The sequence below is a fragment of the Anomaloglossus baeobatrachus genome, unplaced genomic scaffold, assembly GCF_048569485.1.
Source record: "Anomaloglossus baeobatrachus isolate aAnoBae1 unplaced genomic scaffold, aAnoBae1.hap1 Scaffold_2540, whole genome shotgun sequence".
Classification (NCBI taxonomy): domain Eukaryota; kingdom Metazoa; phylum Chordata; class Amphibia; order Anura; family Aromobatidae; genus Anomaloglossus; species Anomaloglossus baeobatrachus.
The window spans coordinates 96336-112474 of record NW_027442113.1 but is presented as its reverse complement, the minus strand read 5'-3'; the positions used below and the strand labels follow the sequence as shown (position 1 = coordinate 112474).

The window sequence follows — 16139 nt, the reverse complement described above, 5'->3', positions numbered from 1 at the left end:
ACTGCAGGGAGAGAGCCAGTGTGTGAGGTGGAGGCTACCACAGCAAATACGGGGTCCCCAGAGATTTCACAGCGGGGTTCTGTTGCTGCAGGGGGTGGGGGAAACAGGCAGGTGAGATTGGGGCTGGCCCAGGAGCGGAAGTGCTAACAGGTAAGATCTCGGTGCAGGGTTCCCCCACAACCGGGGTGTCAGGAAGCCAGGTTGGTCGGCCTGAACCGGCGACTTGGTTAGGAACGGACGGGAAGCAAACACGACCCACGGTAACAGCGGCCGTGGCCGCTGTCACCCACAGTGGGAGTGCTGGAACCCAAGGGGCCTCCCGGAGGTCCGATAGCTCTTCCCCTTCTGACCAAGTGGCAGCCGAGTCAGTCGGAGGCCAGGACACAGGTCCCGGGGTACTGACCGACGATGTGACAGTCTCGTCGATTCTGGCACATCTAGTCAGGGGTTTCAGGCAGCGTTAGAAGCTGACAATAGCCCGAGAGGCTCTTAAGGAGCAGGCGGCACAGCCTCCCTCGGACCCGGACCCAGAGCGAGTGGTCTGGTGCCAAGGACGGCTGTACCGAGTCATGGTCCAACAGGGTTCACCAGAGGCGTGGCCCAGGGACCGACAGTTGGTGGTACCCTATCCATTCCGGAGTTGTTACGGATTGCACATGAGATTCCGATGGCCGGACACCTAGGGGTCGCTAAGACCAAGGCCAGGTTAACCCAGCATTTCTACTGGCCAAAGATTGGGGCCGATGTGGTTGCCTACTGCCGTTCGTGTGACACCTGTCAGAGAGTGGGGAAGGCGGGGCCATGCCCCAAAGCCCCACTGGTATCTTTGCCCATCATTGATGAGCCTTTCAGGAGGGTGGCTGTAGATCTGGTCGGCCCGCTGGCCATCCCCAGCAGCTCCGGGAAACGCTTCATACTGACGGTAGTAGAGAGCAGATGCTTAAGATGTTGGTCGACTCCCATGGGCGTGACTGGGAGCGGTATCTCCCCCACCTGTTATTTATCGGGAGGTTCCACAGGCCTCAACGGGATTCTCACCTTTTGAGCTCCTGTACGGGCGTCGTGTGCGGGGCCCCCTGGCTCTGGTGAAAGAGGTTTGGGAAGGGGATTTGGCCACCCCTGGAGTGTCTGTCATCGAGTATGTCGTGCACTTCCGGGACAAAATGCAGGCCTTGACGCAGCTGGTGCACGACAATATGGCTCAAGCCCAGGCCGATCAAAAGCGTTGGTACAACCAGAATGCTTGTGAGAGGACCTACCAAGTGGGTCAAAAGGTGTGGGTACTGGTCCCTGTACCACAGGATAAGCTTCAGGCAGCCTGGGAAGGCCCATACCTCGTGTACCAGCAGCTCAACCCTGTAACATACCTGGTCACCCAGGACCCTGCCCATGAAAAGCGGAAGGCCTTCCATGTGAACATGATGAAGGCACATCATGAGCGGGGAGGCATGTGCACTCCCCGTGTGCCACCTGCCCAAAGAGGGAGAGACGGAAACCCTCCTGGATATGCTCTCCCAGGTCAGGGCAGGTGGATCCATCGAAGATGTGGAGGTTGGCCACCAGCTTTTGAAGGACCAACGGTCCCAGCTGTAGGCCACCCTACACCCCTTCCGGGAGTTGTTTACCAACCGGCCCAGAAGGACCGAGTTGGCCGTCCATCACGTGGACACTGAGGATCACCCACCGATTCGGCACTCAGCATATCGGGTCTCCCTGGAGGTGCAGCAACACAAGCGCCAGGAGACTGACGAGATGCTGAAGCTGAGGGTGATCCAGGCATCCAACAGCGCTTGGGCCTCGCCTGTAGTTCTCGTCCCAAAGAAGGACCGAACCACTCGGTTCTGTGTGGACTACAGGGCACTCAATGCTGTCACGGTCGCCGATGCGTACCCAATGCCACGCATCGATGACCTGCTCGATCAGTTGGCCGGGGCTCAGAACCTGACCATCATGGATCTGAGCCAGGAATATTGGCAGATCCCCCTGACTCGCGAGGCCAGGGAACGCTCTGCCTTTATTACCCCATTTGGACTGTACGAGTCCACGGTGATGCCCTTCGGAATGAAGAATGCCCCTGCCACTTACCAGCGGATGGTCAACACCCTGCTCAAGGGACTTGAAGGGTACGCGGCCACGTACCTGGATGACATTGCTGTCTTCAGTCCCAGGTGGGAGGACCACCTAGAGCATCTAGCACAGTTGCTCAGGCGGATCCACCAGGCAGGTTTGACCATCAAGCCGGGAAAGTGTCGGCTGGCCATGAGCGAGGTCCAGTACCTGGGTCACCGGGAGAACTCTGAAGCCCGAGCCTGAGAAAGTGGAGGCCATCACATCCTGGCCCACCCCCAGGACCAAGAAGCAGGTGATGCCCTTCTTGGGGACTGCCGGGTACTATAGGAGGTTTTTCCCACGCTATAGTAGCCTGGCGAAGCCCCTGACGGACCTCACCAAGAAGAAGCTACTCTCTGCAGTCGATTGGAAAGTGGACTGCGAGCCAGCCTTCCGGGCCCTAAAGGTCGCCCTGTCCAGCCCGCCCGTACTACAGGCAGCCGACTTCACGCGGCCGTTTGTAGTACAGACCGACGCCAGTGACTTCGGCCTCGGTGCGGTGCTCAGCCAGGTTGACTCTGCGTGCCAAGAGCACCCAGTCTTGTACCTGAGCAGGAAGCTGTTACCAAGGGAAGTGGCCTACTCCACAATGGAAAAGGAATGCCTAGCCATAGTGTGGGCTCTGCAGCGTCTGCAACCCTATCTATACGGGCGCCACTTCATCGTGGAGACGGACCACAATCCACTCAGCTGGTTACACACCGTCTCTGAGATGAATGGGAGGTTGTTGCGATGGAGCCACAAAAGGGGCCGAGACCACGGTAACGCAGACGGGCTGTCCCGACAAGGAGATACAGAAGCAGAACCAAGCTTACTACAGAGATACAAGAACAGAACAGAGCTTACCACGTAGATACAGGAGCAGAACCAAGCTTACTACATAGATACTACAGGAGAACAAAGCTCACTGCATAGATACAGGAGCAGAACTGAGCTTACTACATAGATACTGGAGCAGAACCAAGCTCACTACATAGGTACAAGGACAGAACCGAGCTTACTACATAGATACAGGAGCAGAACCAAGCTTACTACAGAGATACAAGAACAGAGCTTACTACATAGATACAGGAGCAGAACCAAGCTTACTACAGAGATACAAGAACAGAACAGAGCTTACTATATAGATACAGGAGCAGAACCAAGCTTACTACAGAGATACAGGAGCAGAACTGAGCTTACTACATAGATACTGGAGCAGAACCAAGTTTACTACATAGGTACAAGAACAGAGCTTACTACATAGATACAGGAGCAGAACCAAGCTCACTGCATAGATACAGGAGCAGAAGCGAGCTTACTACATAGATACTGGAGCAGAACCAAGCTCACTACATAGGTACAAGAACAGAGCTTACTACATAAAGGAGCAGAACCAAGCTTACTACATAGGTACAGGAGCAGAACCGAGCTTACTACAGAGACACAAGAACAGAACAGAGCTTACTACATAGATACAGGAGCAAAACCAAGCTTACTACATAGATACAGGAGAAGAACCAAGCTTACTACAGAGATAGAGGAGCAGAAGCGAGCTTACTACATAGATACAGGAGAAGAACCAAGCTCACTTAATAGATACAGGAGCAGAACTGAGCTTACTACATAGATACAGGAGCAGAACCAAGCTTACTACAGAGATACAAGAACAGAGCTTACTACATAGATACAGGAGCAGAACCAAGCTTACTACAGAGATACAAGAACAGAACAGAGCTTACTATATAGATACAGGAGCAGAACCAAGCTTACTACAGAGATACAGGAGCAGAACTGAGCTTACTACATAGATACTGGAGCAGAACCAAGTTTACTACATAGGTACAAGAACAGAGCTTACTACATAGATACAGGAGCAGAACCAAGCTCACTGCATAGATACAGGAGCAGAAGCGAGCTTACTACATAGATACTGGAGCAGAACCAAGCTCACTACATAGGTACAAGAACAGAGCTTACTACATAAAGGAGCAGAACCAAGCTTACTACATAGGTACAGGAGCAGAACCGAGCTTACTACAGAGACACAAGAACAGAACAGAGCTTACTACATAGATACAGGAGCAAAACCAAGCTTACTACATAGATACAGGAGAAGAACCAAGCTTACTACAGAGATAGAGGAGCAGAAGCGAGCTTACTACATAGATACAGGAGAAGAACCAAGCTCACTTAATAGATACAGGAGCAGAACTGAGCTTACTACATAGGTACAGGAGCAGAACCGAGCTTACTACAGAGATACAAGAATAGAACAGAGCTTACTACAGAGATACAGGAGCATAACCAAGCTTACTATATAGATACAGAAGCAGAACTGAGCTTAGTACATCATAGATACAGGAGAAGAACTGAGCTTGCTACATAGTAACAAGAGCAGAACAGTGCTTACTACATAGGTACAGAAGCAGAACCAAGCTTACTACAGAGATACAGGAGCAGAACCAAGCTTACTACAGAGATACAGGAGCAGAAGCGAGCTTACTACATAGATACAGGAGAAGAACCAAGCTCACTGCATAGATACAGGAGCAGAACTGAGCTTACTACATAGATACTGGAGCAGAACCAAGCTCACTACATAGGTACAAGAACAGAACAGAGCTCACTACATAGGTACAAGAACAGAACAGAGCTTACTACATAGATACAGGAGCAGAACCAAGCTTACTACAGAGATACAGGAGCAGAAGCGAGCTTACTACATAGATACAGGAGAAGAACCAAGCTCACTGCATAGATACAGGAGCAGAACTGAGCTTACTACATAGATACTGGAGCAGAACCAAGCTCACTGCATAGATACAGGAGCAGAACTGAGCTTACCACGTAGATACAGGAGCAGAACCAAGCTTACTACATAGATACAGAAGGAGAACCAAGCTTACTACAGAGATACAAGAACAGAACAGAGCTTACTATATAGATACAGGAGCAGAACCAAGCTTACTACAGAGATACAGGAGGAGAACCAAGCTTACTACAGAGATACAAGAACAGAACAGAGCTAACTATAGAGATACAGGAGAAGAACCAAGCTTACTACAGAGATACAAGAACAGAACAGAGCTTACTACATAGATACAGAAGCAGAACCAAGCTTACTACAAAGATACAAGAACAGAATAGAGCTTAGCATGTAGATACAGGAGCATAACCAAGCTTACTATATAGATACAGAAGCAGAACTGAGCTTAGTACATCATAGATACAGGAGAAGAACTGAGCTTGCTACATAGTAACAAGAGCAGAACAGTGCTTACTACATAGGTACAGAAGCAGAACCAAGCTTACTACAGAGATACAGGAGCAGAACCAAGCTTACTACAGAGATACAGGAGCAGAAGCGAGCTTACTACATAGATACAGGAGAAGAACCAAGCTCACTGCATAGATACAGGAGCAGAACTGAGCTTACTACATAGATACTGGAGCAGAACCAAGCTCACTACATAGGTACAAGAACAGAACAGAGCTCACTACATAGGTACAAGAACAGAACAGAGCTTACTACATAGATACAGGAGCAGAACCAAGCTTACTACATAGGTACAGGAGCAGAACCGAGCTTACTACAGAGATACAAGAATAGAACAGAGCTTACTACATAGATACAGGAGCAAAACCAAGCTTACTACAGAGATACAGGAGCAGAAGCGAGCTTACTACATAGATACAGGAGAAGAACCAAGCTTACTACAGAGATACAGGAGCAGAAGCGAGCTTACTACAGAGATACCAGAACAGAACAGAGCTTACCATGTAGATACAGGAGCAGAACCAAGCTTACTACAGAGATACAAGAACAGAACAGCGCTTACCACGTAGATACAGGAGCAGAACCAAGCTTACTACATAGATACAGAAGGAGAACCAAGCTTACTACAGAGATACAAGAACAGAACAGAGCTTACTATATAGATACAGGAGCAGAACCAAGCTTACTACAAAGATACAAGAACAGAATAGAGCTTAGCACGTAGATACAGGAGCATAACCAAGCTTACTATATAGATACAGAAGCAGAACTGAGCTTAGTACATCATAGATACAGGAGCAGAACTGAGCTTGCTACATAGTAACAAGAGCAGAACAGTGCTTACTACATAGGTACAGAAGCAGAACCAAGCTTACTACAGAGATACAGGAGCAGAACCAAACTTACTACAGAGATACAGGAGCAGAAGCGAGCTTACTACATAGATACAGGAGAAGAACCAAGCTTACTACAGAGATACAAGAACAGAGCTTACTACATAGATACAGGAGCAGAACCAAGCTTACTACAGAGATACAAGAACAGAACAGAGCTTACTATATAGATACAGGAGCAGAACCAAGCTTACTACAGAGATACAGGAGCAGAACTGAGCTTACTACATAGATACTGGAGCAGAACCAAGTTTACTACATAGGTACAAGAACAGAGCTTACTACATAGATACAGGAGCAGAACCAAGCTCACTGCATAGATACAGGAGCAGAAGCGAGCTTACTACATAGATACTGGAGCAGAACCAAGCTCACTACATAGGTACAAGAACAGAGCTTACTACATAAAGGAGCAGAACCAAGCTTACTACATAGGTACAGGAGCAGAACCGAGCTTACTACAGAGACACAAGAACAGAACAGAGCTTACTACATAGATACAGGAGCAAAACCAAGCTTACTACATAGATACAGGAGAAGAACCAAGCTTACTACAGAGATAGAGGAGCAGAAGCGAGCTTACTACATAGATACAGGAGAAGAACCAAGCTCACTTAATAGATACAGGAGCAGAACTGAGCTTACTACATAGATACTGGAGCAGAACCAAGCTCACTACATAGGTACAAGAACAGAACAGAGCTTACTACATAGATACAGGAGCAGAACCAAGCTTACTACATAGGTACAGGAGCAGAACCGAGCTTACTACAGAGATACAAGAATAGAACAGAGCTTACTACAGAGATACAGGAGCAGAACCAAGCTTACTACAGAGATACAGGAGCAGAAGCGAGCTTACTACATAGATACAGGAGCAGAACCAAGCTTACTACAGAGATACAGGAGCAGAAGCAAGCTTACTACATAGATACAGGAGAAGAACCAAGCTTACTACATAGGTACAGGAGCAGAACCAAGCTTACTACAGAGATACAGGAGCAGAAGCAAGCTTACTACATAGATACAGGAGAAGAACCAAGCTTACTACAGAGATACAGGAGCAGAAGCGAGCTTACTACAGATATACAAGAACAGAACAGCGCTTAGAACATAGATACAAAAGCAGAACCAAGTTTACTACATGGATACAAGAGCAGAACAGAGCTTACTACATAGAAATACACAATGACTGCACCAGAATAGTGAGCGCAGCTCTGGTGTATAATACAGGAGGTAACCCAGGATTAGTAATGTATGTATACAGTGACTGCAGCAGCAGAATAGTGAGTGCAGCTCTGGAGTATAATATAAGATCAGCGCTCTCCTCTCCTGAAATATTCTGTGCTGCTGGGACCTGCTTCTTCCTCTAAGTCTGTGATTTCAAGAAAATTGCATCTTTACAACATCACAAACGCTTTCCAGTCCCCCAAGAAGGTTAGTCACCCCCTGAAAGACAAATGCAAGAGAGGACGGGATAATGCGGAGACTCTCCATAGAGAGGAGGGGATAATGCGGAGACTCTCCATAGAGAGGAGGGGATAATGCGGAGACTCTCCATAGAGAGGAGGGGATAATGCGGAGACTCTCCATAGAGAGGAGGGGATAATGCGGAGACTCTCCATAGAGAGGAGGGGATAATGCGGAGACTCTCCATAGAGAGGACGGGATAATGCGGAGACTCTCCATAGAGAGGAGGGGATAATGCGGAGACCCTCCATAGAGAGGAGGGGATAATGCGGAGACTCTCCATAGAGAGGAGGGGATAATGCGGAGACTCTCCATAGAGAGGAGGGGATAATGCGTAGACTATCTATGGGTAGTAGTTCCCACACTGCAGCTGGAATTTCTCACCAGTTCAGCACTGATCAGGGTATGGATCTGTCTTGTCATACAGTGTCATGACGTGTAAGAGCATTTGGACTGAAAGCCCGCTCTGCAGTGACCAGAGAGAATCACAAGACTAGACTCCTCTTTGGTAAGGAGCTTGTTGTGTGGACAGAGGAGAAGTGGCCACAGCTCATTTTACTGATGAAAGCAAGTGTAATTTATTTGGGTCTGATGGGAAATATTATGTTCATAGATAAACTGGAGAAAGACTGAACCCAAAGTTTGTTAAGAAGTCAGTGACAGGCGGCAGAGGAAGGGTCAGCATGGTTTGGGGAATGTTTTCTGCAGCAGGAATTGGACCTCTCATACAGCCACGTGGTCAGAAAGGGGGGGGGGGGGAACAGCCACGTGGTCAGAGGGGGGCACAGCCACGTGGTCAGAGGGGGGCTCAGCCACGTGGTCAGAGGGGGGGCACAGCAACGTGGTTTTTTTCTTTGGAATAAAGAGAAGAGAAACAGAAAATGTATAAAAGTTTAATGTGAGATAAAAAAAACCACCTCATAAATATAGAAAATCTGATGTGGGGGGGCCGGCCCAGCGCGCGGGGGTCCAGTGCAGGGGTGCGCAACCCGGAGAGGGAGAAATAAATACAACAGCTGATGGCGGTACATTTTATTAACACTCTGTGGCACTCCTTGTGCGCCCGGTGGACTCCACTTCTTGTGCTGACGCCTCCAGGATGCGGGAATTCACAACCTGTAACAGTGAGACCACCATTAGTGCAGTCACAGCCCCTGCTGATGGCGGGTGGGGGGCTGTGGGGAGTATTTCTCAGGGCATCGCCCTGTTGGCGGACCCCTAATGGAGGATGGACCATTCAGCACCCGCCATGTGAAGAGCTCCGAGAGCTGTCAGTGAATACAGGCTTCAGGTTTAATGTAAGCGCTCAGAGCTGAGGGTCTGTTGCAGTGTATCGGTGCAGTCACACCTACACACGTCCTGACCACTCATGGGCGGACCCGGAGATATCTGGCATTGCCAGACTAACCGTATTTAATAAAAAAAAAAAAAAAATTGTTTCCAGCTCAGAATGGATCCTGGATATCTGACTGGACGCCGGTCCCCATATAAATCATTGAGGCCCAGAATCTGGCGCCCCTAATACTAATCTAGGACTAAGTGGTAGCTGTGAGCTGTCATTAACGCCTTATTACCCCGATTGTAACTGCACCAGGGCAATCGGGAAGAGTAGGGTAACGTTCCAGTTTTGTCACATGTAATGGATGCGATGAAGGGAATTTTGTTACTTACCGTAAATTCCTTTTCTTCTAGCTCCTATTGGGAGACCCAGACGATTGGGTGTATAGCTACTGCCTCCGGAGGCCACACAAAGCATTACACTAAAAAGTGTAAGGCCCCTCCCCTTCTGGCTATACACCCCCAGTGGGATCACGGGCTGCTCAGTTTTAGTGCTAAAGCAAGAAGGAGGAAAGCCAATAACTGGTTTAAACAAATTCACTCCGAAGTAACGTCGGAGAACTGAAAACCGTTCAACATGAACAACATGTGTACCCGAAAAAAAACCAAAAATCCCGAAGGACAACAGGGCGGGTGCTGGGTCTCCCAATAGGAGCTAGAAGAAAAGGAATTTACGGTAAGTAACAAAGAAGGGAATTTTGTTACTTACCGTAAATTCCTTTTCTTCTAGCTCTTATTGGGAGACCCAGACGATTGGGGTATAGCTACTGCCCTCTGGAGGCCACACAAAGCACTACATCAAAAGTGCAAGGCCCCTCCCCCTCTGGCTATACCCCCCCGTGGTATCACGGGTTCTCCAGTTTTAGTGCCAAAGCAAGAAGGAGGAAGCCAATAACTGGTTTAAACAAATTAACTCCGAATAACATCGGAGAACTGAAAAACCGTTCAACATGAACAACATGTGTACCCGCAAACAACAAAAAAACATCCCGAAGGACAACAGGGCGGGTGCTGGGTCTCCCAATAAGAGCTAGAAGAAAAGGAATTTACGGTAAGTAACAAAATTCCCTTCTTCTTCAGCGCTCTATTGGGAGACCCAGACGATTGGGACGTCCAAAAGCTGTCCCTGGGTGGGTAAAGAAATACCTCATGTTAGAGCTGCAAAACAGCCCTCCCCTACGGGGGTGTCACTGCCGCCTGCAGGACTCTTCTACCTAAGCTGGCATCCGCCGAAGCATAGGTATGCACCTGATAATGCTTGGTGAAAGTGTGCAGACTCGACCAGGTAGTTGCCTGGCACACCTGTTGAGCCGAAGCCTGGTGACGTAATGCCCAGGACGCACCCACGGCTCTGGTTGAGTGGGCTTTTAGCCCTGAAGGAACCGGAAGCCCCGCAGAACGGTAGGCCTCTAGAATTGGTTCTTTGATCCATCGAGCCAGGGTGGCTTTAGAAGCCTGCAACCCCTTGCGCGGACCAGCGACAAGGACAAAAAGTGCATCGGCACGGCGCATGGGCGCCGTGCGGGAAATGTAGATTCTGAGTGCTCTCACCAGATCTAGCAAACGTAAATCATTCTCATACCGGTGAACCGGATGAGTGCAAAAAGACGGTAAGGAGATATCCTGATTAAGATGAAACGAGGATACGACCTTAGGGAGAAACTCCGGAATGATGCGCAGCACTACCTTGTCCTGGTGAAACACCAGGAAGGGAGCCTTGGATGACAGAGCTGCCAGCTCAGACACTCGCCGAAGCGATGTGATCGCAACGAGAAACGCCACCTTCTGTGACAGGCGAGAAAAAGAAACTTCCTTCAGAGGCTCGAAAGGCGGCTGCTGGAGAGCAACTAGAACCCTGTTCAGATCCCATGGATCCAACGGCCGCTTGTACGGGGGCACAATATGACAAACCCCCTGCGGGAACGTGCACACCTTAGAAAGACGTGCTAGACGCTTCTGAAAAAACACGGATAGTGCTGAGACTTGCCCTTTGAGGGAGTCGAGCGACAAGCCCTTTTCTGACTCCTATTGTAGGAAGGAAAGAAAAGTAGGCAATGCAAATGGCCAGGGAGACACTCCCTGAGTAGAGCACCAGAATAAGAAAATCTTCCACGTTCTGTGGTATATCTTAGCAGACGTGGGCTTCCTAGCCTGTCTCATGGTGGCAACGACCCCTTGGGATAATCCTGAAGACGCTAGGATCCAGGACACAAAAGCCACCCAGTCAGGTTCAGGGCCGCAGAATTCCGATGGAGAAAACGGCCCCTGGGACAGTAAGTCTGGACGGTCTGGTAGTGCCCACGGTTGGCCGACCGTGAGATGCCACAGATCCGGGTACCACGACCTCCTCGGCCAGTCTGGGGCGACGAGTATGACGCGGCTGCAATCGGATCTGATCTTGCGTAGCACTCTGGGCAAGAGTGCCAGAGGTGGAAACACATAAGGGAGCCGGAACTGCGACCAATCTTGCACTAAGGCGTCTGCCGCCAGAGCTCTTTGATCGCGAGACCGCGCCATGAAGGCCGGGACCTTGTTGTTGTGCCGGGACGCCATTAGGTCGACGTCCGGCACCCCCCAGCGGCGACAGATTTCCTGAAACACGTCCGGGTGAAGGGACCACTCCCCTGCGTCCATACCCTGGCGACTGAGGAAGTCTGCTTCCCAGTTTTCTACGCCCGGGATGTGAACTGCGGATATGGTGGATGCTGTGTCCTCCACCCACATGAGGATTCGCCGGACTTCCTGGAAGGCTTGCTGACTGCGCGCCCCTTCTTGGTGGTTGATGCATGCCACCGCTGTGGAGATGTCCGACTGGATTCGGATCTGCTCTCTTTCTAGCCACTTCTGGAAGGTCAATAGGGTAAGATACCCTGCCCCGATTTGAACATCGATCTGAAGGGTGGACTCCTGCTGAGTCCACGTCCCCTGAGCCATGTGGCGGAGACAAACTGCTCCCCACCCTGACAGACTCGTATCTGTCGTGACCAGTGCCCAGGATGGGGGCTATGGCCACTATAGCAGAGAGTCCTCGGCCGTCTGGGAAAGGGAGACTTCCCTGTCCAGGGAGGTTGACTGCCCGTCCCATTGGCGGAGAATGTCCCATTGCCGTTGGCGCAGATGAAACTGCGCAAAGAGAACTGCCTCGATGGCTGCCACCATCTTCCTTAGGAAGTGCATGAGGCGCCTTAAGGGGTGCGACTGGCCTTGAAGGAGAGACTGCACCTCTGTCTGCAGTGAACGCTGCTTGTTCAGCGGAAGCTTCACTATTGCTGATAGAGTATGAAACTCCATGCCGAGATACGTTAGTGATTGAGTCGGAGACAGATTTGACCTTGCCAAATTGATGAACCACCCGAAAGTCTGGAGAGTCTCCAGCGTAACATTCAGGCTGCGTTGGCATGCCTCGAGGGAGGGTGCTTTGACGAGTAGATCGTCCAAGTATGGGATCACCGGGTGTCCCTGAAAGTGCAAGACTGCTACCACTGCTGCCATGACCTTGGTGAACACCCGTGGGGCTGTCGCCAGACTGAATGGCAGAGCTACGAACTGAAGATGTTCGTCTCCTATCACAAAACGTAGAAAAACGTTGGTGCTCCATAGCAATTGGCACGTGGGGATAGGCATCTTTGATGTCTATTGAGGGAAGGAAGTCTCCTCGAGACATTGAGGTAATGACGGATCGGAGGGATCCCATCCGGAACCGCCTGGAGTTCGCATGCTCGTTGAGCAGTGTCAGGCCCAGAACGGGACGGAAGGACCCGTCCTTTTTTGGAGCCACAAAAGATTGGAGTACAAACCCTCGCCCTCGTTCCTGAGGGGAGACAGGGATCACCACTCCTTCTGCTCTTAGAGCATCCACCGCCTGCAGCAGGGAAATGGAGTCGGAGGACGAGAATAGAACACTGTCCTGTGCACGTGAGCACAATGTCCGTCACCCACCGGTCTGAGACCTGTGGCAGCTAAATGTCGCCAAAGGCGGGGGTTCTGCCATCAACCGCGGATGCGGAGAGAGAGAGAGAGCTGAGAGTCCTGAGGAGACCGCCTTGGTAGCGGTTCCTCCGACTGCCTTCCTTGGGCGTGATTGAGCCCGGCCGGAATCTGAGCCCGTCTGAGGTTTAGCAGCCCTTTTGCCCGAGGACAATTGGGACCTACCGGAGCTTGGGAAGGACCGAAACCTCGACTGTACTTTTAGGACAGTATTAACAGGGTAAGTCGCAGTGCAGGCATTGCGGGTTACGGACGCCTCTGCGGTACAGATGTCCCTGTGCTCAAGGCCAGCTGCGCAAGAACAGCTGAAAAGGTTAGGTTGCCTATACGGCTGTGGATGCCGGAGCAACCGACACGCCGATAGCTTCCTAGACAGATTTCAACCAGAGTCCATCTGTCTGTGACTGGCATCTTTAAGTGAAGCCCCATCTCCAGTGCAACTATGTCTCTAGACGCAAGCCTGGAGATTGGAGAATCCACCTTTGGACCCTGGGTCCAGCGCAGACCGCGTCAGGGGAAAAGGGATAACGTGTATCCTTAAAAAACGTTTGGAGAAGACGCTTATCTGGTAAGCGTGGTGTTCCTGGACTGCTTCTCTGAAGTCAGCGTGGCCAGAAAAATACTCAATATCTGTGTGAGATACTGAAAAGGGACTTCTCCTGTTCGTCTCCTATCTCCACTGGGGGAGCTGAGGGAGAAAGAACCAACCTTCCATTGATGGACGGTATAGGATCATTCCGTATGGCGTTACCACCCGGTGTATCCGGATCGATAGCTATGTCAGTATCAAAGCCCTGAAGAGCTGCCTTTTGGTCAAGTAGATTGCCCATGGCCTGTCTGGACTGCAAGTCTCTATATTATGACTACTCCGTCCCTGTCCATGGACAGGGTTGACAGATGGTTTCTTTGGCCACAACTAGTAGAGACCCAGGCAGACGAAGTGCTAGAGACCCCGGCAGACGACGTGCTACAGGGGAGCATGCACACAATGGGACGGTGTCATGAACAGCATCCCATGTAGTAAAAACAGCACTGAAAATCTGTGTTGCTGTTTTGCCGCTGCCGACTAGCTATCTAGAATTATATAGCCAAGATTGGTGACCGTACAGTGCAATGTATAGCATACAGGCATAAAGTACAAATGACCACTGCAGCACAAGCAATACAAGCAGCCTAGAAGCCTGTGCCCTGGCACCCCTGCTCTTCTGCTGCTGTATACTAGTCATCTAGGGGAATATAGCCCAGAAGAGTGACCCTACAGTGCAATGTATAGCATACAAGCACAAGTACAAATGAACACTGCAGCACATGCAATCCAAGCAGCATAGAAGCCTGTGCCCTGGCACCTCTGCTCTTCTGCTGCTGTAGACTGGTCATCTAGGGGAATATGGCCCAGAAGAGTGACCATACAGTGCAATGTATAGCATACAAGCACAAGTACAAATGCACACTGCAGCCCATGCAATACAAGCAGCATAGAAAAAAACCTGTGCCCCAGCACCCTTGGTTTTCTGCTGCTGTAGTCTAGCCATTCCAGGAGAATATAGCTAAGACTAGCGACTGTACAGTGCAATGTATAACACATAAACACAAATGAACACCTCAGTCGTGCAATACAAGCAGCCTAGAAAGCCTGTGCCTTAGCACACCTGCTTTCCTGCTGCTAATTTGTCGCTCCCCAAGCGGGCATATAGCGACCTGTGCAGTTAAAAACAACACATGTACACACTGCAGTTATCTGTGGTCAGCACTATGTGTGCCGCTTACCGCCCGCCTATAAGCGGGTGTGTGATCGCCACCGTCCTGCCTGGTCGAAAGTCCGACTTCAGTAATGGCTGCCGGCTTCTTCCCCAGCTCCTGTGAGGAGGGGCGGGCCGTGGGCGTGCCCCCAAGGCAGAGCGGGAATCCGGCGTCCGACAGAGTGCAGTGAGAGGGCTGGAGCATGTAAAAAGGCTCCAGCCCTCGGCGCTGCTGATTGCTCAGCGCCTGTCCCCTTCCCTGAGTGACAGGGAGGGGGCGGGAACGAAGCGGCACTAGGCCGCAGAAGCCGGGGACTGGATTTATAAGCGCCGCCGCCGTAAAAGCGCGGTCGGCGCCCAGTCCCCGGCGAACTACAAGTCCCAGCCGCGCCGCCGCTCCCGGAGCGTCCGGCGCGGTAGTTCCCAATACACAAAGTCACTCAGCAAAGCTGCAGTGACTGTAACCCTTTACTGTCCCCGGCGCACTAGCACACCCAGCAAGTCTGGAGTGTGCTGTGCCTGTGTGTACGGGGACACAGAGTACCTGTAATGGTGCAGGGCCATGTCCCTGAACGGTACTCCAGCTCCGTATCCAACAGGTTCAAATGGGTCTGTGGATGGAGCCCGGCGTCAGAGCTTTGAGGCCGGCAGGATCCCACTTCCACAGAGCCCCTCAGGGGGATGTGGAAGGAAAACAGCATGTGGGCTCCAGCCTCCGTACCAGCAATAGGTACCTCAACCTTACAACACCATCCAGGGGTGAGAAGGGAGCATGCTGGGGACACTAAATGTGTCCTCTTTTCTTCCATCCGAAATAGTCAGCAGCTACTGCTGACTAAAATCTGTGGAGCTATGCATGGAATGTCTGACCTCCTTCGCACACAAAGCTAAAACTGGAGAACCCGTGATACCACGGGGGGGTATAGCCAGAGGGGGAGGGGCCTTGCACTTTTGATGTAGTGCTTTGTGTGGCCTCCAGAGGGCAGTAGCTATACCCCAATCGTCTGGGTCTCCCAATAGAGCGCTGAAGAAATTCCCTTCTTCTTCGGCGCTCCATTGGGAGACCCAGACGATTGGGACGTCCAAAAGCTGTCCCTGGGTGGGTAAAGAATACCTCATGTTAGAGCTGCAAGACAGCCCTCCCCTACGGGGAGGCAACTGCCGCCTGCAGGACTCTTCTACCTAGGCTGGCGTCCGCCGAAGCATAGGTATGCACCTGATAATGTTTGGTGAAAGTGTGCAGACTCGACCAGGTAGCTGCCTGGCACACCTGTTGAGCCGTAGCCTGGTGTCGTAATGCCCAGGACGCACCCACGGCTCTGGTTGAGTGGGCCTTCAGCCCTG

At 50.8% G+C, this 16139-nt stretch overlaps 1 protein-coding gene across 1 annotated transcript in view; it reads right to left on the bottom strand.

The window, feature by feature from the left end:
- Positions 1-8610: 8610 nt before the first annotated feature.
- The window catches only part of CEP112 (centrosomal protein 112), a 98215-nt gene continuing 90686 nt past the window's right edge, over positions 8611-16139 (bottom strand). Inside the window, exon 23 of the mRNA XM_075332201.1 lies at positions 8611-8847. Coding sequence (XP_075188316.1) covers positions 8841-8847 — 7 coding nt within the window. The 3' untranslated portion in view covers positions 8611-8840. The remainder of the gene's footprint in view (positions 8848-16139) is intronic.